Source organism: Falco rusticolus, chromosome 4 (assembly GCF_015220075.1).
Source record: "Falco rusticolus isolate bFalRus1 chromosome 4, bFalRus1.pri, whole genome shotgun sequence".
Taxonomy (NCBI): domain Eukaryota; kingdom Metazoa; phylum Chordata; class Aves; order Falconiformes; family Falconidae; genus Falco; species Falco rusticolus.
In genome coordinates this window covers 75,027,959-75,053,726 of record NC_051190.1, presented here as the reverse complement: position 1 = coordinate 75,053,726, position 25,768 = coordinate 75,027,959, and the positions used below count along the sequence as shown (strand labels likewise).

General features: G+C 41.5%; 2 protein-coding genes across 6 annotated transcripts in view; both read right to left on the bottom strand.

Annotated features, from left to right (window-relative positions):
* Positions 1 to 9,286: 9,286 nt before the first annotated feature.
* Positions 9,287 to 20,637, bottom strand: CLDN12 (claudin 12). Of its 4 annotated transcripts, XM_037385265.1 has the most exons (5): positions 20,499 to 20,637; positions 19,337 to 19,450; positions 17,763 to 17,829; positions 15,941 to 16,160; positions 9,287 to 13,276 (listed from the first exon to the last, which is right to left on the bottom strand). In XM_037385265.1, the coding sequence occupies exon 5, from the start codon at positions 13,246 to 13,248 to the stop codon at positions 12,511 to 12,513; it is 738 nt and encodes a 245-aa protein (XP_037241162.1). In that variant the 5' UTR covers positions 13,249 to 13,276; positions 15,941 to 16,160; positions 17,763 to 17,829; positions 19,337 to 19,450; positions 20,499 to 20,637; the 3' UTR covers positions 9,287 to 12,510. The 4 variants fall into 4 exon arrangements, with proteins under 4 accessions (XP_037241162.1, XP_037241160.1, XP_037241161.1 ...); XM_037385263.1 differs by lacking the exon at positions 15,941 to 16,160; XM_037385264.1 differs by lacking the exon at positions 19,337 to 19,450.
* Positions 20,638 to 21,493: 856 nt separating this feature from the next.
* LOC119146963 (GTP-binding protein 10-like) overlaps positions 21,494 to 25,768 on the bottom strand; it is a 59,683-nt gene continuing 55,408 nt past the window's right edge. For both annotated transcript variants that reach the window (XM_037385373.1, XM_037385372.1), the window contains 4 exons: positions 24,992 to 25,099; positions 24,406 to 24,483; positions 23,341 to 23,464; positions 21,494 to 22,577 (listed from right to left, as the gene is read on the bottom strand). In XM_037385373.1, the coding sequence (XP_037241270.1) occupies positions 22,360 to 22,577; positions 23,341 to 23,464; positions 24,406 to 24,483; positions 24,992 to 25,099 (528 nt within the window). In that variant the 3' untranslated portion in view covers positions 21,494 to 22,359. The remainder of the gene's footprint in view (positions 22,578 to 23,340; positions 23,465 to 24,405; positions 24,484 to 24,991; positions 25,100 to 25,768) is intronic.

Genomic DNA, 25,768 nt, shown 5'->3' with positions numbered 1-25,768 from the left:
TTTGTGATTTTTTCTTCAGTTGCTTCTAGCATGGTTATTATAAAGTAAGTATCTTTTAGCTAGAGCAAAGACTTGTGGGAGAGGGGGAAAAAAAGAATTTGCTGAAAGCTCTTTGGAAGTACGGTTACATCCATCTTCTCTGATCTAGTTTTGTTATTCCTTTGGGGGACAAAACCATTAATATAATTTATGAGCAGTTACGGTAATTGTCTCACAATAGCTATACAGACAGTAATGAATCACTTTTTTCATTGATTAGGTAACCACTCCCTCGGCAGACATAAATTCCTGGGAAATGGAGTGTAGAGGACATGAAAAAATGATCTACCAAGAAACTGCGTTTGGAACAAGCAGCATGTGTTAAGATGAAAAAAAAACCACAAAACCCCCCCAAAAAAACCCAACTACCTTGGGACTTAAATGGATTGTGCTTTTTTCTATCATAATTCCATATCAATTTCAACTAATAACAAGGATTTTTTGCCCGCTTTGTAGAATCTGCCTGGGATTTTGAGCAGTGTTTCTATTCAGGCATTTTCAGCAGCAGCTCTGGCCCCTTTTCCTCATCTCTGCTCCAGCGCCTCCCTTGTGATAGAAGAGTTGAATGAACCATTCACTGGGTAGCTGAACAAAGTACAGATTGGGCTGACAGTCTTGTCTTCTTTTTTTTTAGCTGGTTTATTTTTCATTATTACCAGTGCTAACAATCTCAAAGGTGAAATATGAGTTACAAAGTCTGTGTGTGTGTTTGGTTCATTCTGTTAATGACAGAATTACTTCATCACTGTGACTGAGTTTACCCAGCTCACCTGATTACAATGTGTAAATAATTCAGATGTTAAATCATTTACATGATTAGAATGTCACTTGGTTTTCTTTGCTGTGGACATAGGCCCTGGTTTACTCCAGCAACACGTTGCTCAAAAAGGTTGGTTTAGTTTGTGGCTGGCTGGAGCATTAATGTATCTTCAGGTGGCACTTTTATGTGTACTTTGATTGGTGTTGCCACAAAAGCTAGTCTGTGCTTCTCTCTCCCTGAATGCTTGTTTTTGCATCCAACAAACACTGTGGTATACGAACAAAAACATTTCTGTAGTCCTATAGTGAACTGACGCAGCTGAAAGTTTTTCAGCTAGATCAGTGATACCCTAGCTGAGTCACTGCACAGGGGACCAAATTCTTCTGCTTGGCACAGCAGAGAAGGAATTGTGAGGACTCAACTAATATCCCAGGGAAGAAAGAGAACCTCTTCCCCCAACCTGTGTCCCCTCCGCCCCAGTGACAGGACACGCTGAAACGCATGTTGGCTTTATATTAAGGCTTTGTTGAAGTCATGCAAGAGGGTATGTGTGGGGTCTAGTACTTTGTTAAAGTGGGGTACTAACTGTGATTAAATACCAAAGGAGGCAGATCTGCTGAATAAGAATGTGCATCTTCACATAATTATCCTTAAGAGTGTATTCAGATTGTAATAAAATGTCTCTTACAACTATCTTCTTAAAATTCAAAGTATGAATAATACCATTTTATAGAGGAAAAGGTGCAGCCACAAGTTCAGGCTATTTCTCAAGGTCAAATAGAGAAAATTAGATCTTCCAAGTCGATATCCACCTTCTGTCCTATAATAATCACCCTTCCATAAATAATTTTCACGGAAACAGAACTCCTAGAGATCCTAATAATTAGATGTGGTATCATAAGCAGATTAGCTCCAGTCCTACAAATACACAGATAGCAGATATTTGCAGGCATTAGAACAATGCGGTATAGAGGGGAAGTTACACTACTTTATTCAAGGTTTTGCAATTTTGCTGTAAATACAATGACCCAATTTCATCTTTCAGGCAAACCCTGAGATTAAACCAGAGATTAAATTGGCTGTTAAACGGTCTTAATAAATTTAGACATGATCAGCTGAATACTACTGGGACAGTTAAAGTCAGTCAATCTTCTCAATTGATGTCGGCCCTTGCTGTCATGGAAATGAGATTTGCACCCAGGGTGATTTTTGGCTGGCAGAGAGGAAGCCTAGGGGAATATACAGGATCAGTTCAGTATCTCTGCTAAGGGTGGTGGTAAGTAGTAGCTGATTTCCTTTGGTTTTCATTGCACAATACTCAGGCGACCACACATTCGATATTCAGGAAGTAAACGTACTGTTCAACGAGTACATAATTACTCAATTGTCTTGTGGCTATACTGAGAAATAAAAAAAACTTTTAGTCTCATCAAAAAAGGCACATAATGAAATTTTTTGCCTTCTGACTTTCACAGCACGTTACATATGACAGTTTTTTTGAAAAATAATAGTTGCTAATAGCACTGCTATGAGCACTATTCTGCAGAATGGTTAATAGTACTGAATCACAGTCAAATTGGATTATAATCTATTGTTAGATTTGTTGTAATACTACTGTGAACAAAATGACAAGCCAAGTGCTTCAAAACTTGTATTTCAGTAAAATCTGGCAATGCATAAACAGCTGTTAACATTTAGTCCTAATGTTTAAAACAAGGGAGAGCAATGTATTTTCTATCATAACATGCGCTGAACTGATCACTGCTATCAGGGCTAACTGATTTATTTTTGAAAGCGTTGAACTTATCTAGACAAAGACTATTTGTTAAATGCAGCGTTTAATGGATGGAAGGGCTGATTTGTTTTTTGGCTGAGCAAGGCTGCACAAAAAATGGACAGAGTGTTTGCTGAAGAAAAATAATGATTGGGACTTTGGCATAGAATATTGTTTAGATGTCCCAAACAGGCCATTTGGTTGCAGTCTGGGTAATGACAGGAGTCGCTGGATCAGAAGAGACTCCCCTAACCACTTCTCTGCTCAGTTCTCACATCCCAGCTGCCCCCCATTCTGTGTGACAACTTAAGCACATACATTATCTGTTGCTATAGGTTATTTTAAACTAAAACACCTTACTGTATTAACTATGTGCAAAAAGACTGTCCTGCGTGACCATTTCTGCATCTACAGGACAGACTATTTACAAGCATCTTATCTGCGTGCAATCTAGTAAATTCTGTGGCAGGAACCACTAGGAGTCTCTAGAAGGGCCAGGTTCTCCACCCAGGATGTTAAATGACAGGTTTAAGTGTAGAAATTTGTCTTGGCACAGCAGGAATTGCCTGCGAGGAATCCCAAGGACTGTCTGAAATCCCCACCTGAACATCTCCCACGAGAGTTAGTCAGATCCTTTGTTACAGAGGTATTGAGGAGCTGGATCTGTCACCTTGTCTTTGCACAGCTGAGTATCTCTTCTGTCCAGGGACTAGCTGAGGGTTCCTAGACCACCCAGGGAGTTAATGAGTATAACCCACTGAGTGTGCACACAGGAACATCCCTAACACCCAGCTACACCACAATTGTAACTAAAGGACGGCTTGACTTTCATCCATGTGTCTCACATAAAACTTAAATTCCTTCCACAGCTCTTGCCACAGCACCTCTGTAATTGAAAACTGTGCTGAACAGTATTCATCCAGCTGTGAAATAAGATAGACAACCCATGATTTCCTGTGGGTGCCTCCCGTCTTGTGCTTTACTGGGCACAGGCTTTCCCTGGGAACCTGGCTATAACGCCACACGGATCACGCTGTTTTGCTTTCTGCTGTTTAAAATTGCTGTTGCTCTCCAGAGAAATATGTTTCCATGATTCTGCTTTTTTTTCCTCAGAAAGAATTAATGTAATGAGACTTAATTGCATGGTTTGTATTCATCATTGGCTTTGCCTTATTAAATCTCCTCAGTCATAGCTGGGGCAAGAGAGACTCTGTAGAGCTGCAGTCAGCTGGGGTGGGGTAAACAGGTCACAAAATGGAACAGCCCAACAAAAAAAGGGTCCCGTTGCATTCCAGCAATGAATAAGTCCACTCAATTTAAACTATTGGCTTGACAAACTGACAGAAAATACCCCTTGGCTGCTATTTCCCAGGCCTTACACCTAACTTCTGAAAGATTTCTTCTGTTAAAACTGGTAAAGATCAACTAACAATTTAATCCCAAAGCATGGGAGAATTACTTAACCACACAGTTGCTCTTATTTAGTCCATTTTCTAAACTGTGAGAGGACCAGATTTTTTCTTGGCATTTCACAATCTATAGCATAGGAGTTAACAGTGTCTTTTTCTTAATACTGTGTATTTCCTGGCTTGTCAGCACTTCAGCTTTTCTTCCCCCTGCTGCAGACTCAGATTTGGTTCAGAATGCTGTATAGCTGTGAACAGACTGCAGTACTGGTATCTCATATATCTCTATTCTGATTATTTTCAGTATAAAGTGCTAACATAATTTGCTCCTTGAATAACTGAAGTAATTCCAGTTGTAATACCAAAACATCTTGGTTTAGCTTTGATCTATCTTCCTTTCTCCATCACCTTAATTAAGGCTAATTAAGAAACTGTCTGTATCGAGTTATTTTCCCGGAGTTCTGACCAAAACCAGTTCTACACTGTTGCAGAAAAGGGATCCCTTCTGTTCTTTCATATCTCCATATTTAAAAATAGGAACGTACCGTGCCAGCACACATCCCAGAATTACTGAACATGGAATCTCGACTGTAGGAAGTACTTAGAACTTGCTCCTTTGCAGAAGTTCAGATACAGAGAAGTTAGTGTTGATTATCATGTTACTTAGTTTCACAATATAGACTCACCTATATTACCCACAGCAAAGAACTACTGTTTCAGAAAGCGGTAGCATTACCAGTGTTCCAGTGGACACAGACAACATTCTGCCCAAATTTCTTTGCTTGTGGGATGGATCTGTGATGTCAAGGATCCAGGAGTTTACAAACGTCTGCCTCTACACACCAGACATTTTAAAAACTCAGATCGAATCCTTGTTTTGATATAGAGATCATTTTTTTCTAGAAAGTAGGTGACAAATTTGTTTATGGCTGGATCGTATACTGAAAGGAGATTTAAAATTTAAATCTCATGTCCAAATTTCTGGTGTTTTCCTCCATGCCTGTGCCAATGGAAAAGGAAGTCCTGCTTTCTGCTACATTCTCCTTTCTTATGCTCAGTCACAGTTATGCACTTACCCAGCAAGAGACACAATACGCATGGTAGTTGGACACAGACAGTATTTTCAGGAAATATAATAATCACTTCAAACCAGACAGAAAGCTTTTACGAGCTCAGTAAAGCAAATTAATAGCTTTCAGCCATTAGGAACTTGTGTTTATTCCTGTTAGGAGGAAGATGTGACAGCTGGGCACAGAAATAAAGCAAAGAAAATGTATTAAATGGCTACAGTAGAGGACTGTCAATCCCAAAACAAAATGCCAAACATTGTAAAAATAGCTGTGAGAAAAAATAATTTCCAGAACCAACACAAGAAGCACGATCAACTTCAGTTTGCTAATTTATGACAGTATTCAAGCAAATCCAGTTGGCTGCTGTGTTATCTATAGTAGACTATGCAGAAGCTTCTACAGACCCTCATGCCATCTCTGACACCCTGCAAAAATAAGGTGTCACCTGAGACATTGTCTCATAAAAGATGCCATCTGGAGGGCTGTGGTGGAATCTGGACCCAGAGAACCGACTTGCCTGTGCTAGGAAAGCAAGGAGAACAGCCTGGAATTCTTTTGGGAGTGGGGCTGCCCACGAAACAAAGACAGTTATGATGCATAGAAAGTGTCTTAGGAGAAAAGGACATTTTCTAGGGATGGAAACCATCAAAGGCAACCTTTCTTCTCAAGAAATGGTAATTTACTTAGCTGACCTGAGAGTCAAACCCAAAAGCTGTAGGGGTTTTTGTACTTCAATATGGATACACAAGCAGCTCAGAGGCATATTTCGCATATTTCATTAAATTACGTTGTTTTTACGTTATCTATCTAATATGACTTTTTTGAGTTTTTTCCTGTGTTTTAAACCAAAAAATCTCTGTGATGTGTTTGAATCTTACTGTGGCTAGTGAAATCTAGTCCAGGCAAATTCTGTTCTGCCCAGTGTGCAAGATCTCCTACAGGAGCTCTAAGCAGATTAGTGCTGAGAGCCTGAGAAAATTACAGCTCTCAGATGACTTCTCAAGTGAGGCATACAGGCATCGTCCGCTAAGATTAGTGGTTCTCAAGGTTCTCATAACTCCTTGGCTAATTAAGGTGCAGCCACGTGGCATTTGAAAGTGTACACGCAAACTAACTGGAACTAATGTACCATAATGAATGATGAACTCCATAACCCAGCGGCAGCTGACAAAAGAACTGCTGAAAGCCCCACCAGCACCTCAGTACTTGCTAAGCTGCAATGCCAGAAACCTCATGTGCTGTGGCTGCCTACGTGCCACCAAGCCTGCAGAGCCAGCTCTTTCCCAGTTGGTAACACTGACTCTCCAAATTATTTGCAAGGGAAACATCCTCACCTCTGCAGTTGTGAGGGTCAACAGCATTTGGTCAGAGTTGCAGGTGGCAAGTCAGATCTGAAAGTGCCCGCACCACAGGCCTAAGGAAGAACAGAAAGGTGAATATTTTTCTGGGCTTGTATTCTTAAGGCCTTCTCTGGGAGAAGTGTAATTGAATCAAGCAGGACAGGCAGCCGCAGAAGGCAGCCAGATTTGTGCAGTCTGATTTGTCTGCAGCTGTACTGTAAAGAAAACACCCTCCCACTGAGCCTGTTTTGTGAGACTAACTCCTTGTCAGCTGCTTCCTGAGGTGATACTTTTGCCAGGAAATTCAGCTTGTCTATAGAACACCTTAGCACAGAAGTAGAAAGAACCTGAGCATTTTATTGCTGCTGATTAAAGAGTCAAAACAGTGCAGTAAGTCATCCATGATGCTGAGTCTTCAAACAGATGTAACACTAAACCGTTTAGATCTAACCTATAAGCTAACGCAAATATCTTAACATCTGGCAGTATTCATCTATTAAAAAATTAGCTCTTTTCCTTACTAATATCATTATCAGTGGAGATTTCTTAAAACATACATGGCTTAAGGCAGTGTAATCTTCAAATTCAATAAAAAAGTCAGCTCTCTCTTATGCTTCATTACTTTTCCTTGCCATACCTTCTTTTTCTAACTGAATTAGGATGAAATGGAAGAAGATGGAACAAACTCTGAAATGTTTTGAAACATGATTTTTTGCCTTGCTAATAAACATCCAATTTTTTTCTCAAAATGCAGCATTTTTCAACAACTTCTACAATTAATAAACATGACCCCCCTTAAAAAAAATTCAAATCAACAGTCTTTCTTATGTAAATTGCTCATTAAGTTTGAAAACAAAGGTCTCAAAGTAAGGCTTCATGAAGAATCAATGTAAAGCTGCCATCTTGCCCTTCTGCTGCCACCCACATATTCCCGCTGCCTCCTTTGTGCTGGCAGTAAAACTCGTGACCGGGAGGCAGACCAGATTAGCTGCCTGGGAGGCTGAAAACTAAAAAAGCAGAGAAGATAAACTGCAAAAGGAGCAAGAAGATGGCATTTCATCTTCTGGTAGCAGACTATATTTACATCTGCTTAAGCCCATCAAGAAATCACATGCTGAAGCCTTTTGAATAGTAGGTCAGAAAGCATCTGCAGTTAAGATACATGCAGGACCTGTTTTAGGAAACATTTTTTACATAACTGCTATTATTTATTTAAACTCCAATGTAAATTTGTAAGTGACCTTACATGTTTGTTTACGAATATGTTGTGGCTTTGGGAAAAAACCTGGCGCAGTAGCCATGGTTACAGACCCCCGACCGGTGGAAGTGCTGTAATACAGAGACTGCAGAGTGCCAAGCTTCGGTGCTGAAATGCCACCCTTGGCAGTGGTGGCTGCACAGCACCTTCTGGCATGGCATGTAGCTAGAAGTGCTGCTCAACACTTGGGTCAACATCTGTGGTTCCCAAGGACACACGCTGCTTGGCAGTACTCATACACTGTGTTTCCAGTCTGCTTATCGTATTCTGGGAGTCTTTGGTGCTGAGTGAAGCTCATTCAAATACTTAAGAACTTTAATTACGTATTTTTTTCTTTGTTAGAACAGAAACTAGGACAACATTCCTGCTACTGATGTCCAGCTTTCTGGTCTCCTCAAAACAGCCTTAACCACTCATACCCTCCAGCTCACAATTTCTCCTGCCCTGTGCTCAGCCTTTACATCTCCTTGCAGCTGCTACACCCAAAAACCAAAGCTCCCATCCCTAGCAGGCTAAATACCTGAATGAGCAAACCGACTGTTTGGAACATAGACAAAAAGCAGTTTTGAGATCAGAAACCACCCTCTTACCCTTCAATGAGGCTTCTGTCCAGCTTGATGAATGCTGATGCAGCAGCATAACAAAAAGCATACAAAAACACTTATGCGATTTCTAAGGTGTGTTACCTGCCGACTCAGACCAATGGATAAGTAACATTACACACCTGCTGAACCACATATGTGAACACAATTCCTGTGAAATAAACCAAGGGAAAAATCTGCCAAGAGATTTGTTGCCAAGGAGCGCAATGGGGAAAGGCTTGGTACCGAGTCGCTGTAATGCTGCTGAGCTGCAGTTGCCAGGAGCAGCATGCACCAGAAGTGAAGCATCACTAACCACTACCGCTATTCTGGACCGTCGCAAGTCCCTGGGATGCCAGATCAACTTCCTCACGCAAGGCAGCAGCATGCTTCCAGCTGACAGCACAGCCAGCACAGCAGAGGGGAGCGGGCCAGGAGGATGGCTAATGCCACTACCACCTGCCTTGTGTGACACCAACACATTGTCATTCTTAGCAGTCTATGAAAAGTAACACAGCACAGAAGTTCTCAGCTGGGTTAGCAAGTCGTGCTGGTTAAGCGACGGTTGAACGAGCCGCAGAACTGACACAGGGAAAGAGACGCGGGGCTTCGGGTGCAGGGCGAGGGCTGTGCTCTTTTCCACGTCACGCTGATGCTTTGGCTCTGCTATGGGGCTGAACCAGATCCCGGCCCCCAGCTCCCATCCCGGCCACAGGCAGAGAAAGGGGATCCTCTAGATTAAGGGAAATCACTCTCCTGCTTTTAAAGGGAAAAGAAATCCTAGAATTTCTTAGGACTAGCTTACAGGAAAAGGAAATTATAAGTAACAGTCAAGCTTTCAGAAAGTGGCAGAAGGGGTGGTTTGGGCTTTTGGTGGTTGTTTTTTTTTGGTTGTTTATTTAAAGCAGGAGTCCTATAAAATTAGTGAGTTAAAATGCAGTATACACAACATTTTAAGCCTGTTAAGCCATCCGAAAGTCTGGCAATCATTATCAAAACAGGCATAGTCTTTCATATTTTAGCAGCTAGTTTTTTCCATAAAATTAATCAAAATAAAATGCATCTTATGAGACTGTTTTATTAAAAATACGTATCTTTAGTTTCACATAAAAAGAACCAACATTGTAATTAAACACAATTTAAGACGCTGGACAGGAATTACTTGGAAAAAATACAGGCTCCTGTAATCCCAAAGCACCGAGCCTTTGACTCCATGAGCCACAAATTAAAATCTTCCTGTGCTCAAGAGCCAGAGTGCCTGCCCTGCACACAGCACAGTGCTGAGGAGCGAGCAGCTGGTCAGAGGCAGGGGTGCTAACTGCTCCACAGCAGCTGTTCTCTGGCAGAGATACAGGCCTTCCTCTCCCCAGATCCAGGGAGGCCTGTCACTCCCCAGCCCTGCTGCTGGGCATGATGGTAACCTTAGCAAGAGAAATGCTGGAGTGGCACCATTTGGCTCAAGCGTCACAGGTTGGCCACCTCTTTCTGTAAAGGAGGAATACAGCACAACACTTCCAGTTAATTTCACTTAGGATCCAGCAGAAACTCACGTTAACAGCACTGTTGAAAGAAATCCAGCTGCGCTTCGGTGATACATGATGCAATGGTCTTCTTAATAAAACTACGCTGGAATCCACTAACTTTTGGATCCCCACTTTTCACAGCTCAGATCCATCTCAGACTTTTGGAAAGACACAATTTTCAAAGCAACAAGTTATTAGCTTAGGCAGCAGCAATACTGATTGAAAGTTTAGTGCATAAAAATCAAAGTCATAATACAAAAGAGCTGTCAGAGACATCTGCTATTTAAAGTGTAGAGAACAAAACACTGGCTGCATTTACTCTCTCATAGAAAACATCAGTTTGCCAGGCTGCCTCTCTTGCTCTGGAGATGCTGAAGATTCAGCTCCTTTTAAAGTCACAGAGAGATGTATTCATCCCTCCAAAATGACCAAAATGCTTTGTAAATTCAGGCTCAAAAAGCATACCAGACACTGACTGTAAACTAAACATTTACTGGCCAATTCATAACTTAAGCAAGGCACAAAGAAGAAAAGACACTGGAGCAATGGGGAAGCAAGCTGACATGAAGTGGCAAACCAGTGCTTTGACCTGACAAAGCATCTAAGGATACAGGCAGCTGAAACAGCAACAGTATCTGAAGTTGGACCACCACAGTAACTGCAAAACAAAGTTCAATTTTGAAGAAAAAAAAAAAGCAGGCTTGCATGTCATTATACATGTTCTAATCCCATACAAGTACTGATCTGATTAAAAGAAAAAAGATACTTCATCTAACATCATACCTTGTAAACCTAAGAGGGTATTAAATCCATGTAACTTTAGAAGCCTACCTCGTTAAGTATTCTTTATCATCTACAGCGTTAATTCCTTAGACTGCAATTTAATCAAGCACTCTGTCTGAAAGGCCTGTCTGTTTATTGACTCTGCTGGGAATTTACGACAGGTATCAGTGTCCTCACTCAGTCCACTGAAGTCTGAGGTCTACCAGTTAAAACACAATGATTCCTCATACTGTTACCACACAGATTGTAACAGAACAAGATTTGCTCGGCACAGCATTTGTTCCTATTTCTAATGCATGGAAAAGGAACAAAACTGACTTTCAGGATCTCAGATGAGTTTGCAGAACTGGAATTAAAGAAATCTATTTAATTTTTTAGCAATGAAAATCTGTTGTGGGATTAATACAAATATAACTTTCCTTACTGGAATGGCATCTTAAACAGAAGAGCTTAATTTGCCAAAGTCTTGGCAAATCAAATACTTGTCTTAATTGTAACACTCTTCAACTCACTGTCATCAATTTTCCAAGTAGTTTCAAAGCCCATATTGAAAAGCTTTGAACCTTGGGGCTGACCTGCTCTGCACCTTAGAAGGAAAAAAAAAAATATTTAAAGACATCCAAGGTTGGGAGTCTATAATCTCTCCTCATCCTTGTAGAGCTACAATGTGAAGTTCACGAGTTACTCAAAACCTCATCTTACAGAAAACAGGAATGGGAAACTTTGTCCAGTTGTGAAGTGGCAGCATAGGAAATAACTGGACTTTAACTCAATTTTAAAATAGCTCAACTTGAAAAGTGTTGAAGAACAAGGCTGAAAAGGTTGTCTTAATCAGTAATTATATAAGCTACAGCATGAAAACTCCAACAACCATATAGATCAACTCTGAAAAATACACAAGCTCATTGTTACTTTTATATACATTTAACAAAAAAAAAAAACCAACAAAACACAATCTAGATTTAAAAATCTCTCCCTGGGGTTATAAACCCCTTCCTAGAGAGATGTTGTTATAGCCTGTGTACAGTATTCCAAAAGAATCTTTCATAGCCTTCAGAATTCTTCATGGTTTTCCTAATCTGTTTTGCAATGAGTGACAATTCTCTCCAGAACCGAGTAATACTTCAAAGCCTACTTGAAAATCCATCTTTAAGATGGCCTTCAAATAAAATATTCAAGCTTCTAACCAGAATTTTTACATACAAGTGGTTTTTGTTTTAATCACAAAGTAGATCTAGTGAATTTGCTAACTTACTGAAAAAAACTAGAATAAAATTAAAAAAAATGTTTCTAGCCTCCAGTAATTCACTAAATGCTATTACAGTACAGAAAAAATTATTAGTTAAATCAATTTTATTTCTTCTGATAGCTACTTTGAAAATAAAGGGTAATATGACAATAATTCTATTTCCAAAGTTCAGAAGCGGGTAGCTTTTTGTGTCTGCAGTCGAAAACAAAAAACAGTGCTGCAGAACTAGTCAGTCTGCCAAATACCCTTTTCAGACATCGCATCTTGAAATACACGTGTCTAGAAGAGCAAGAAACTCAGTGACCCCCTGCACCTGGTTCCACTGCCTGCATTTGGATAATGCATGGGTGCAAGGTCCACCTATGCAGCTCTTACGATGGGATCAGAACCTAATAATAGCTTATCGGACAGCAAAAAGGTTCAAACCTGCTTTGACCTCAGTAAGCAGAAGGATGAACAGACACCATTGTTTAATGTACTGTCCCAGCACCAGCAGCAATTTTATATGTAGTGAGCTCAGTTAAAAAAAACACACCAAAAAAGCAGTCAGGAAGTAACACACCAGAACAGCAACCGACTTGCTGAACTCAGGTCTCCATTGCTTTGCACCTTGGGAAACCTGACCTTACAAATGACTATGCTCAGTGCAAGGCAGCAGAGAGAACCAAGCCTGCAATTTTCACCGTTTGAATGAGCACAAGAACTTGGCTTCCAAGACTCTGTCTTCTTAAGATGCATGTGTCACAACAGGAATGTCAATTTCCATGGCAGAGAGGCGAGAGCGTGCAGAATACGGCTGAGAGGCATAGCTGTGCATGCTAGGGGCATGGGAATAGAGGGGCTGCCAGAAAGGAGAAGGTAGGCTTTTACATGCACAGTACCACAGACACAGCAGAACGGAAGTGAAAAACAGACCGCCAGCACTGGCAATGGCAATAAATACAGAGATGTCAAAGCTAAAGACAGGCTCATATTTTCTGTTCAGATAATTGTTATAAAAGATGACCCAGATTGATGGAGTGAGACAAATGGCACATGCCAGCAGGAACAAGAGGCCAGCCACGAGATGGCAGCCGGCACTGTTTACAAGGCATTTGGCCAATTTGATGTTTGGCACGCTTGATACAAAGGCTGTGTTACACATGCCAATCAAGCAGAGAAACAGAGCTGAGACGGCAGTTAACATACTCAGTGGAAGGGCAAACTGAAGAACACGCAAATCCAGTTGATCGACAGCAGTGTACCACTGTGGGTCATATATCACACAGTCTCTGCTCCCATCAAAGCGAGCGCACTTAATCCAGAGTCCCGTGTAAATGGTCACATTCCTCTCATTCTTGTTGAATGTGTACAGTCTCATTTGCCTCCAGTTTGGAAGCAGAACTGCTGCAAGGAGTCCAGCTACTGAGGCTGTTCCACTGAGGAAGGCCAGTACGGTTGCTGCATGAACATCCCGGCAGCCCATGCTTGCCCACAGAGGTTGTTTTCTGCAACTAAAAAGAAAATTTTTTTAAAAATAAACATCAGTAGGTGAAAGTTTATGGATTTGGGACGGACTACAGTCGACTTGTGCCAGGTTAATAAACTTGTATGGCAGCTGATTCTTTGCCTTACACACTTATGCAGAGGTAACACTACTGAACTCATGCTTTAATGAAATGTTAGATTATTTCACAGACCGTTGCAATTGCTCAGCTGTCAGACTGCCAAATTTGCTGCGTTCAAGATAAAAAAGGAGCACTTGAATACGCAGCTCTACGCATCTCTCACCTTGTGTTGCTGCATGGATTTTTACAGAGGCCAGGTGGAGAGGACCAACCACTGAGTGAGCGTGTTTTAAGAAGTTCATGTCTTCTCAACTGGCCTTTCTCTTTAGCCCAGATGTAACATTAGACTGTGTGTTCAATCCTACCACACTGCTGTGTGAAAGGGAATTGCTTAAAATCAACAGCATTAGCCCAGACAAGGAATGCACATGTAGGCAGTTATACACAATTTATATAGGCCAAATTGTTGATGAGAGCTGCAAGGTAGGAGAGAAGGCTCTGTTGAGTAATTTACTATGAACTTTTCAAAAGCAACCAACAGTTCTTCCATACTACTTCTGCCTTTCAAAACCAGCTGTCTAAGCACACAAACAATTCCAGAAATCAGATGGCTTTTCAGCTTTCACCTTTTCCTTTTCAGAGCAAGTATTAAAGAATACTGCTTCCTTTTCAATATAACCACTGCCTGTATACCTAGTATAGCCTCTTGCCTGCACAGACCCTGCGAAACAGTCTCAATGATGCATCTTAGAAAAAAATCAAACGAAAAAACACTCAAATTGAGTAATCTCTTCTCTGGGTGCTCGAGATACTGCAGAGAAGCCTAATACATAATAGGCATCTGAGCATCCACCCCAGAATGTACTTGAAGCAGAAAACTAAGAATTATAGTGCCTAAAAAATGAGCAGATACTTGGAACTCACTGAGCGCCATTCAGTCATGAACTCCTACTGAAATTTCTTTCCAAATCATCATACTGCATTGTGCTTATTTGTCTAAAGTCACTAACCAATTCTTTAGGTACCAGAAGTTCCATCTAATGCAGATACAAATAACTGAGTACCTGTATCTCAGAAAGGTTACAGACACTGTTGCAACCAAAGAGGAAACTGGATCTGATGCCTTACTATCCTTCTACACGTGCTGACATCGAACGCCCAGGAAGCTCTTAAAGTAAGGAATTTCCGTGTATACTGGAAGCAGACTACAAGCATTATTATGCTATACAGCCAGCTAGCATTTTATTGATTTATAGACAAATAAATAAAGCCCAATTTTTTTCCTAAGAAAAAACTAGGCATTTGTTCACTTGTTATGCCATCTAACCCTGAAGGATTGCAATGGTATGTGGGTACCATTGAAGTGCTGATTATACCCTTTTAAAGCAGCACTGCTGAGAAGAAATAAAGACAACCACATTTATAGTAAAAATGCACCTTATTCAACAACAAGATAGCATTACATTTTTGCGACGAATAGCTGACTGTGGGCAAGCTACTGTTCTCATGCCAGTACACTTTTACAGATAGCAGAGTCATTAATAGGGTAGGGAGACCCAAGACTTATTTCCATTATAATTGATTTAAAACTATGCTTAACCTCAACTTCAATAAGGTCAACACAACCAATTTGCAAGGAAACAGAACTATAACAAATGGGCTTGAGGCATTGTGGGAAAATTACTTTGGGGGGTGGGGATTAGAGAAAACTGGGACCAACAGAAGTGCAACATTACAGAAAGCTTTTTAGGGTAAAACACAGCTATTGCCTTCAGGATGGTTGGCATGCACGGCATCTACTCTACCACAGCTCCTTAAGCAACACACCCTGCCAGCTCATCATATGATGATGGGTGTGACGGAGGGTGGAGTGGAGACACCACAGCCAGGCTCTGTGGTACTCCCTGCAGGAAGAGGAACCTGATGTTCTGATAAGCTGCACAGCAGTTGTCACATGAAGAATGTACGAGATAATGTCTGCTGCTGAGCTGACCATTGTGGTGAAATGACTTTCCTCAGATGAAATAATCTCCTTGTAATACTAACACACCCCTCCACCCCAAAGTTACCTTGGAGGCAGGTACTTACTACTACATCTCATTGGGTATGTGACACCAATCAGTAACAAAAATATGTATGACTAGAGTCACTCAAGCTCCACCTAACTGTAAAGAAAATGGACTGGTCCTGGACTGAAACAAATCTAAACAGGAGGAACTGCTGTATAAACTCCCAAAATACCGTACTTTGATTTAGTGTCACAAGGTTAGGTCAAGCTGACCCACCCTCTAAAGTCCTACCTGAGGATGCAAACTAATTTACATTGAAAGTGAAACTTTTAACCAATCCTGTATATGATAACAAACATGCAACGTACTATGAAGTATATAAAGTGGAAAACTGAGGGGAGAAGTTAAGGAAGACTCCATCGTAACTTCTGGGATCAGCTGACAGGCTGAACCTGTCTTCTACCCCACAGGGATGCCTACTGGGTAAGAACTTTATTCTATGACTTACTCATGCTAGCTGTTATTAAGTGCATTGTTTTAAGCTTGTTTTGCAGTCAGCGTATTATCACCAGCAATCTTCAAACCTTACTCTGTCACAAACCTGTATTTTGTATAATAAAAATCTTGAGCTGAAGTTCGTTTTGTGTAAGCCTCTGGAGATTTGACTGGTTGTTGTAAGGGATTTGATTCAGTGATGCTGTCAGTGGGGGTCCCTGGATAGGTTAGTTGAATGACACTCTGATGCAGCAGGCTGTCAAAATGCAGGCGGCAGACAGGCTGGTTGGACACAAGGGTCTTGTCCTTCCTGGGAAACTGGCAGGCTGATCAAATATAAAGGGTTTGAGGAAACCTTCCTTCTTAACGCAACAGGGTAAATATAATATAGCATCACATTTTCTTCTCCTCAAAGCTCAGTACTTTTGCTCTTCCATAAAGAGGCTGCATCTGCCTGGACAAAACTTCCATGCAGGCAGGGCACACTGAGACAGAGCTCTATGAGAGGCCGCTGGAATAGGCATAAGACTGACCATTTTCAGAAACCCATTGTTTCTGCAAATTCACTTGCAACAGTAGATGATGAAAATCTGAGGAGAGTTAACGCAGAGTGGGCAAGAAGTGAAGTTCACCCATATTCTCTAATACAAGAGGGTGGAAGAAAAAAATGGGATATTTTCTTTCCTTCTACATTACCAAGTACAGTTATGGCAAAGACTATGCAGCCAGGATTTAGGACAGCATGGGGAAATTTCTATTTTTCTATTACTTCTGCTGTACCAGTTGCATGGACAGAAGGCTTTAGTCTCTAGTTCATCCTATGGTTGCCAGTTATGTTTACGCCACCCTGCATACCTTGTTCTTGCTGGCTGTGCCTGGTAGACGCACTAAGGGTGTCTGTTTTGGTTGGGTTTTGTTGTTGTTTTTTGGAGTTTGCTTGGTCTGGGGTTGGTTTAGGGTTTTTTTTGCTTGTTGTTGGTAGTTTGGTTTTGAGCATTTTTTTGTTTCTTTTTTTTTTTTTTTTTTTAAAAAAAAAAAGCAGACAGAGTGCTTCTCTTTGGGTAGTGTCCTGGTTTCAGATGAGATGGAATTAACTTTCTTCTTAGTAGCTCAGTCAGTGCTGGTTTTTGGATTTGGTTTGAGAATAACATTGATAACACTGGTGGTTTTGGTTGTTGCTAAGTAATGTTTATACAAAGTCAAGGACTTTTCAGTTTCTCAGGCTCTGTCAGGGAGAGGGCTGGAGGGGCACAAGAAATGGGGAGGGGACACAGAACAGCTGACCTGAACTAGCCAAAGGGATATTCCATAACACAGAACGTCATGCTCAGTATATAAACTGGGGGACTTGGCTGGGGCCTGCCGATCGCTGTGTGGGGACTGGCTGGGCATTGGTCAGCAGGTAGTGAGCAACTGTATTGTGCATCACTTGGGTTTTCTTTTCCTTTCCCTTTGTCCTTTATTCCTCTCCCTTTTATATTATTATATCTCATTTTATTTCAATTATTAAATTGTTCCATCTCAACCTTTTACTTATTTTTTATAAAATTTCACTTATTTTTTCCCTTGATTCTCTTCCCTATCCCACTGGGGACAGGGTGGGTGGGGACTGAGTGAGCAGCTGCATGGTACTTAGCTGCTGGCTGAAGTTAAAGGTAGGAACCTTCCTACCTGTAACTGCCAATACCCAGGGTTCCAGGTAGAAAGGGAAAGACATAGAAAATAGCTCATTTTCCATTTAGAGGGTACAAAAGGTAAGTGAATTTGTAGGTAAGTTAATCCATGATCCCCCCCATCACAGGAAACTCGTCCCCTCTTGCAAATACTGCTAGCTTTATAGCTGTAATTACAGCTTCAGTTACAGATCCTTGATTAAGACAATAACAAAATAGATGTTATCTTAATTAAGATGGATCCTCTGTACTTACCAGCAGTGTGTCCAAGTCAAGAGAAACCTCAGCAGCTTTTAGAAGTAGGAAAAATGTGTTACTGGATCTAAGAAACAGAAGAAGGAGCAAGTCAACATCACAGTTGTTTCATGCAGTTCCAGCAACAGTTTACATTGTGACTCAGAAATACAGAAACTCAGATATGTCTACATTTGACCAACTCCATCACCCTTCTACAATTTCCTTTTATTTAAAAACCAAAACTCAAACTATTTTTTCTCTTCTCCCCAGGATTTTTCCCCAGAGCATGTTCTCTATCTACTCATCTGTTTCCATGCAACAGATAAGAAGGGTGCAAAGCCTCCCCTTTCTTATGGGTTTTCCAAGACACGGAGATGTTCACATCCTGAATTTTACATTTCTAGTAAAAAAATCCCAAACATATGAAGTCATATGAAATTATTATTTCAGATGTTACATTCCAGACTGCACTTAAACAGCACCCTGCTGTTTAAGGAAAGGGTGAAATGATTTTTTAATGTCAGAAAACAAAACACAGACTCTAAACTGTTCATATACTTCCGATTCTCTATTCCTTTGTGGCTTCTACACAAAGGTTTCAAGGAAAAGGCAGAAAGGCAGGAAGTAACAGTGATGCCTTTTCAATGGCTGTCCACCATTTCCAGAGGAAGCGAAAGGATCCTCCTGTGGATTCTCTTTACACCCACATCTGGGATCCACACCACTGAGTCCCAACAACTCTGCAGGTCATAATAGGAAAATCACTTTTCTACTGGACAGCATCAGACCTACAAGCATGTCATTAGGTGACTGTTAAGAGCTACAACCTAAAGGTGAGTTTGCTGTACTAACATGTACAAGGACACAGAATTTATTCTAAATGACCTATATCAAAACCTGAAATATTGTAAGATTTGTATATGTGTAGTCTCCTGGGGTGCAACATCAAAAAAATTCTTCTATCAAACCATCTACGCAAGAGAGAGGCCTTACAGCACACACTCATGCAACCTGCGTTTTTCACTAAATGAGAAAGTAAACTTCCAAGTCTGGAATCCTTCAGTATGAAATCTATTGCATACAAGACAAGAAACGCAGACACAATCAGATCAAGCAGCCCACAGGATTTCCACTGCCAGGTTAATCAATCAAGACTGCTATGAGTAAATGGGGCAATTTGGCCAAACTAACTACACAGGGCTGCAGAGGTCAGCTTCAACATGTTCAGCTATATTTGTAGAAGTAGCAGGTTTGGGGTTTTTTTAGCTTCTGTCTCAAAAAAGAAAAGTATTACTTGGAACAGCTGTTTTTACTCAATAACATTTCTGAGCAACTTCCAAGCTTTCTACGCATTTAGCAGCAACTGAAGCCAAGATAAACACACAGATCTCCCTCTGCAGGTTCACACCCCAAAATACCAGCCAGTGCTCAGTAACAACCATAATTAAGTAGAAAATTACTACAGCAAACAAACCCATCAGAAAGGCAGCTGTGCCCTGCCCAGGAGTCCCTCCCATTAAATGATGAAAACCTGTGACCACCAGCTGTTGTAATAAACAGATACAGAGCAGGTATGGAATATTCTACAGTACCTAATTCAGTAAGCCCTCAATTTCTGCAGACCTGGAGTTTCTTTTCTGTTCAGTCCATCTGATTTTATTCTCCATCACTAGTGGTGCTGAACAACTCAGCCGCTTCCAAACTAACTGTCCAAGGGAAGAAAGTACATTTTGGCCATGATATGTAAAATCTTGCCTTGCCTTAGATTCTAGACTGAAACTTCTTACATCCCAAGGACTTTACAACTGTAACACTCCAGGGCCTTATATCTGATCCACAGAAGTTACCAGTCCTAATACCACTTCAGGGACAGACTTTACCATGGCTTCTATTCCAAAGATCCACGTTGCTACAACAGGATAGGCTGGCTGAAGCAGGTTAAAAACTGGTAAATTATTAATTGCCCATAAGGTACAAAAATGAAACAAAGAAGAAGAAAGGCATTTACTAGAGACATAATTCAGTGATTAGTAAAGCCAGCTCTGTTCCCTTGCATGGCCTTGAGAAGACCATAATCTTGAGAACCACCACTGTTCTGTAAAGCCCTACTGGAGAGAGGTCACGTTAAATAAAAGAATGCATTTGTTTATAAATTAACTACCCACAACAGTATTATCAGTTTAAAAAGTTATGAGTTTTGAATAATTGATCACCAGAAACTGGAGATGAACAGCTATCCTGTTTCAAGACAACCGGAAGTAAGTGGTACAGAATCAGGGCCACCAGTCATTTTTCATTCAAGAAATCAATCGCCCTGTACCAAGTTCTACAAAACCCCTATTAAAATTAAATCCAGATGTGCGGGAATAGAATTAATGTTTCTAACTAATAGATTAGGGCTTTGAAGAAAAATCTGTAGCACAGGTAACTGTTTTACCGACCGATTGGGAAAAAAACAGATGGCGCGCAGCCGGGCTGGAAGGGGCAAACACACATACCCCGATGCTCGGCACAGGCCGGGCGCCGCCGGCACCCGCCGAGGAGGAGCCTGCTCCCCGCACCTACCGCGCCGCGGGGCCCGGCCTGCGGGGGGCCCGCCGGGAAGGGGCGTAGGGCCCCCCCCGCCTAACAGGCCGCACGGCGGCCCCCGCGCGGAGCCCCCGCAGCCGCCGCGCCGGGCCGGCAGCCCCCTCACGGGCCGGGCGCCGCTGGGACGGAGCCGGAGCCGCGCCCGCCCCCGCTCTCGCCGCTCACCTTCCCGTCAGGGCGCGGGGGCACACAGCCAAGGCCCCATCGCCGCCGCGCTGCCGGCCGGCCCTCCGCCCGCCGGAGCCGCCTCTCGCCCGCCAGCCCGCGGCCGGCCGCGGGACGCCCGGGGGGTTGTGGGGCTGTAGGCCGGCGCCGCCGCAGTGCCCGCCCCGCCGCCCCGCGCACTGCAACTCCCAGCGCCCCCCGCGGCGACCGCGAGGCGGAGCCGGCTCCCGCCCCCAGGGGCGGCTCCGCGGGGTCCGCTCGCTCCACCCGTCCCCCCTGCAGGGGGCGCTGCCGGCACCGGGCGCCCCGCGGCCGGGGGAACCGGTGCTTTGTCACACCGTCCCCGAATTCGTCAGCTGCTTCGTTAACTGCTGGAGGAACCGGCAGCACCGCCCCTCAGCGGCCGCTCCCTGGGGGAGCGGTAGGGCACCGCTCCGGCCCCGCCAGCTCGGGAGCGACCGCTTTCGCATCTCCCCCTCCCCCCGCCACCTTCTCCTACCTTCGCTTATTTGACTGTCGATACCTTACCCGACACGGTATCTCGCATCTACTCTTCCGGTTCTCCCGCCCGGCGAGCGGGCCGCAGCACCACTGCCCGGGCTCTCGCGGCCCATTCATTACCCATTCACCGCCGAGGCTCACGTAACTCTTCAGACGCTGCAGAAATAAAGCCGGTTCAAATTTACCCCCCCTCATCTATGTGCGAGTTTAAGACCAGTGCACAAAAAAGTATGACAAAAAAAATTCTCAACCACGAAATAAATAGATAGAAAAATAAGCCTGACAGCCCATAGCTAGGCTTTGGTGAAAACATTAGTCCCTAACACAATAGAGAAAAATCAGAATGAGAATCAATAATAATGATAAAAGAATTAGGTTATGAAAAAGCACACCTTTCTTCCCAGTGACTACTTTAACAAGATTTTGAGACACAGGGTTTGGTAATTACACTTATAAAACAAGACCAAGCTAAGAAGCCTTTGATGTATTCAGTCTTATTTTGTTTTCCAATCAATTTATTAGCTTGCAAGTAGAAAACACTCAGCACAATAATGGACTTTGAATTTTTTTTAAGAAGTAAATAAGTGTGCCTGTTTGCAATACAAAAACTGGAATATTAATTATTACCCGATATGCACAGCTCTGTTGAAAAGCAGTCATCATTTTCTTCACCAAAAGGTAACATACACCCACAGCTCCAAAAAAGGAGGGAATCCCCAACTAATTATATTAATTTGGAATCAGGATTTATTTATATGACGATCAAGAGGACTACACTAGGCACAGCAGGTGTGAAAGACATGCCAACGCTACACCAGCTTTGCTTTTTTGTGCTCCAAGTCACTTCCTTGCAGCCATTTGTGTTTTCCTTTAAATCTTAAAAAGTAACAACCCCCCCACAATCCAATGCCTGTCAGCGTAGCAGAACTGGCTCTCTTTAGAAGCACCAGACCCTAGAAAATTGCTCCATCAGAAATTTCCTTTGGTGTTTCTGATGCCCACAGAGAAAATGTGGTTGAACTTGCTCCTTCGCTACCTGTGCGAGTTACGTTCCTTCCATTCATGTCACTTGGCAAAAAATATTCCAGGGATCATCAGTTGTTAACCAGTGCTCTGAGTTGCACACACTTTGGTCTCTACTCTGCTGAGTTGGTAGCCTACGTAAATCAGAAAAACTTGCTCTTTTCCCCACTGTGCTCCACCCAAGTGTCAAAAGAAATTGAGGCGAGGGGGAGGGGGGAGAGAGCAGAGAACCAGGCAGTGGTGACAGAGGGAACAAAAGTTAAACGGAAGGTCTGCATAACAATGGGTTCGTGTACATAGTAAAAATACTAAAACGCGTTGGATCCAGCCAAGAACACTAGCTTCTCTTCATTTGTTCTTCTGAAGTTTGTAAAAGTACTAGTTTCTTTTTCCGATATTCTTCATTTTCCTGCTCTGCTTCCTCATCTATGTATTTTCTTATACATGCTTTCAGTTCCTCAATTCCTTCTCCAGTATATGTAGATATAGGAATTATATCTTTGAATTCAAGTGTATTTGCAGGAATCATTTCTTCTTGTAGTAAGTGTAAGAAATCTGAAAAATCATATTGAAAATTAGTAAAGTCCCCAAATACAGTATCACTACAAAGCCCATAAAATCCCATTAAGTTTATTTTCTAAACTTTAATATATTACAGTAATAAACGTATCTGCAATTAATATAAAGTATTAGTTGCCTAATTAATCTTTTAAAAAAATAGCAAAAGTCTCAGAAGACAAGCACTAACATGGCAGTTACACCATACTTATGATCTCACGGGAAGATTCTATACCATTACTTTCAGATGAATACAAAGGAATCCCAAGTTGTAGAATATGGGAGGTGGAGGGTTTTAAGCCTTCCTGGTTCTCATACACTCCCAGAAATAAGAAAAAACCAACTCCACTGTAATAGCAAAATTGAAGTAAACCTACACAGGCCTGTCCAGAAATGTCATGTGTTTTGGCCAAAGTCACATGATAAACTGTATATACATCAGTGTCTGTACAGGGACTTTCAACAGAGGTTACTGTTACCAAAGATATCTAAACTGGAAATTTACTCCCCTGTAGCACAGCTGGGAAAGATCTTCTAGGATATCTCTATTTTATTAAAATACTTCCCCAACAGTGGTGCCAGTGCTACAAATGTATATAAGCAGAGCTCTAAATGCAGGAAGTGGTTTTAAAACATTTGTTCAAATAATAAATTCAATAGCTGACTTCAGTTTCAAACAACTCCTTGCCAATACTGAGTTACCCGTGATGAAATAGTTATCACTACTTTTGTCGAAGGTAACTGTTGAAAGTTAATTTACCTTGAGGATGCTGTAGCTGTTCCATAAGTTCATTCAAGTTATCCCCTGCACAAGGCAAATCCATTTTATTAATGGCAAGAAGTGCAGGCTTAGTTGTAAGTTCCTCTTTGTACAGCTCCAGTTCCTCAAAAGACAAGTAAGGTTGCCTTACTAAGTATCTGTAGTTCAAAAAATGCTACTTCAATTTTACATCTCCTCTCTCATTTGTTTAATTGCCTACATAGTCTTTCATGCCTAGGCAGCTGTGAGATTGACTCAGGTGCTCAAGGTTGATGTGTTAAAGCAGTCTGACAGAAGAAAACACTGTTCAGTGATTTTTTTTGCTCAAACACAGGAATTTCAGGTAAACAGGCGGGACAATTCTGAAAGCCTCCTATAAAAAAAGTAAGTTTTGAATTTGGTTTTCTGATATCCACTAACACAAAATCAATTTCAGAAAAAGTTCAGATCTATAAAACGCATAAGAAAATTCTTTGGAGAGTTTTAGGATTCTTAAGCATTTTAATGGGCTATGGTTAATATCAGAAATAAAATCACAACCATGAATAAACTAGAAATAAACAGCAGTAGCTGAAATTCATCACCTTAAGTTGTACAGCTAGAGAGAGAAGAGCTACTAACTTTAAAATTACATTAAATGTGTTATTCTGATCAAGCAGGGATAAGAGATGGAAACGCTGTATGCCTGCAAAGCTGGGGCCTGATGTGTCATCTCCATCAGGCTATAAAGTAAGGGCATCAAGGCAGTGATTTAATGATACACATGTATTTTTACTTCCTAAAAACGCTGCCAGACTGGGGAACTGAAAATGATGTGTCTTTTCACCATTACTTGACTGTACGAAATACACCGTATGCTGCCCAGCAGTAGTGCCCAACATAAAATAGAGCAGTTTCACCTGGACAGTTAAAAATACATCATTTTGGGGAATGCTAAGCTTTCTAACTGGCCCTATACCATAAATCCAGAAGACTTACTAACAGCTGAACGTTCTTGATCAAAACTGAGCATCTTTCTTGGCTCATAGGTAACTACAACTCTCAGTTAGGAACATGAGAACTTACCTTTGTTAGGAGCAATATAGTTTCAAAGGCTGTTCTGAACTGAGTCTTAATAGACAGCTGAAACCCAGAAATATCAACCTGAAAAAGTTACACAAAAACAAGCTTTGTGGTATTATGTTCAGTATCATGGTAGTCTCCAACTACTTTGCAGTATAATTGCCCATGTACATGCCCTCATTCCTGGACAAAAACCAGAGGGTAACTATACATAAAGTAACACCGTAGACACTGGAAGCATTAACTAGTTGGTTCTGATAGTGTTTCAGAGAGGTCTTGTTTTTAAAGCTCTTTTTTAAGGTGATGTTACAGAACAAAATAAAAAAATCACCCCATGTTTTAATTATGCTTGGAACACTTCACTGCTCTAAATTAACTGCCAAATTTTAATGGTAAATTCTATTTAACAATTTCATTTATCATCAGTCATTTGAGTGTTCCATTCTGAAAACAGTATTACAGCTATATTTATCATAAAACATGCAAATCACAGATGATTTCCTAAGTTCCACCTACACTGCAACTAAGATGCATTTTATTTACTGCACTGCCTTTGATTTCAGTAACCTGTAACTTTTATTTAACTTACAACTAAGAGAAGCTGTTTGGTTCTTTCTACATGCTTGAGAAATTTGTGGCCCATCCCTTTGTTTGCATGCGCACCTTCAATCAGTCCTGGGAGATCAGCTACTGAGATCTAGGAAAACAAAAATAATCAAACAAAAAGTTTCCAACAAGCAAAAATGGTGATTTTTAACTATCAACACCTGAACATCTATTATCATTTTATATAAAGAAAAGAACCTAGACAAAGGAATGATAGGAATACGTTTTGAGAGGCTCCTTTTAAAACTACATGTATTCCTTGGAATTATGTTGGATCAGCTCTCCAGCAGCATGCATTGTTTCAGTACATTTAGAATCTATCATCAGAAACAGATTTAAACAAAATGCTACTGTTACAGAGACACTGCGCTCCTCCATTGCCCCATCTATTTATTTATAGCTGTCTGGAAAGTAGAAAACAGAGGGCAGTAACACCTCAGAAGACATCTTGCAAAATTCATCTATAACCCAAGAATAAAACAGGTTCTGAAAGGCAGGAAGATTAGACTGTCATGTTTGTATAGAGTTCACACTGTCACTTGAAAATAGCGTCTGTTCCTTGTGGCTACGGAGGATCATTATTCCAAATGCAAACCTACTTAACATTGTCCCCCTGAGTGTGAGAAGCTCCAAGAATGTATGTTCTGCTCTTCAACTGAAATGAGATTTTGATTAGTACATCAGCGTCCAACCAGAGCTCAGCAAAGACTGCCATAATGGACGGGGAACTTGTCATTTTCTCTGCTGACTGCGAGTACTG

Bases quoted from the DNA above. Each gene is read 5' to 3' on its own strand.
- CLDN12 (XM_037385265.1), bottom strand. From the start codon at position 13,248: ATGGGCTGCCGGGATGTTCATGCAGCAACCGTACTGGCCTTCCTCAGT.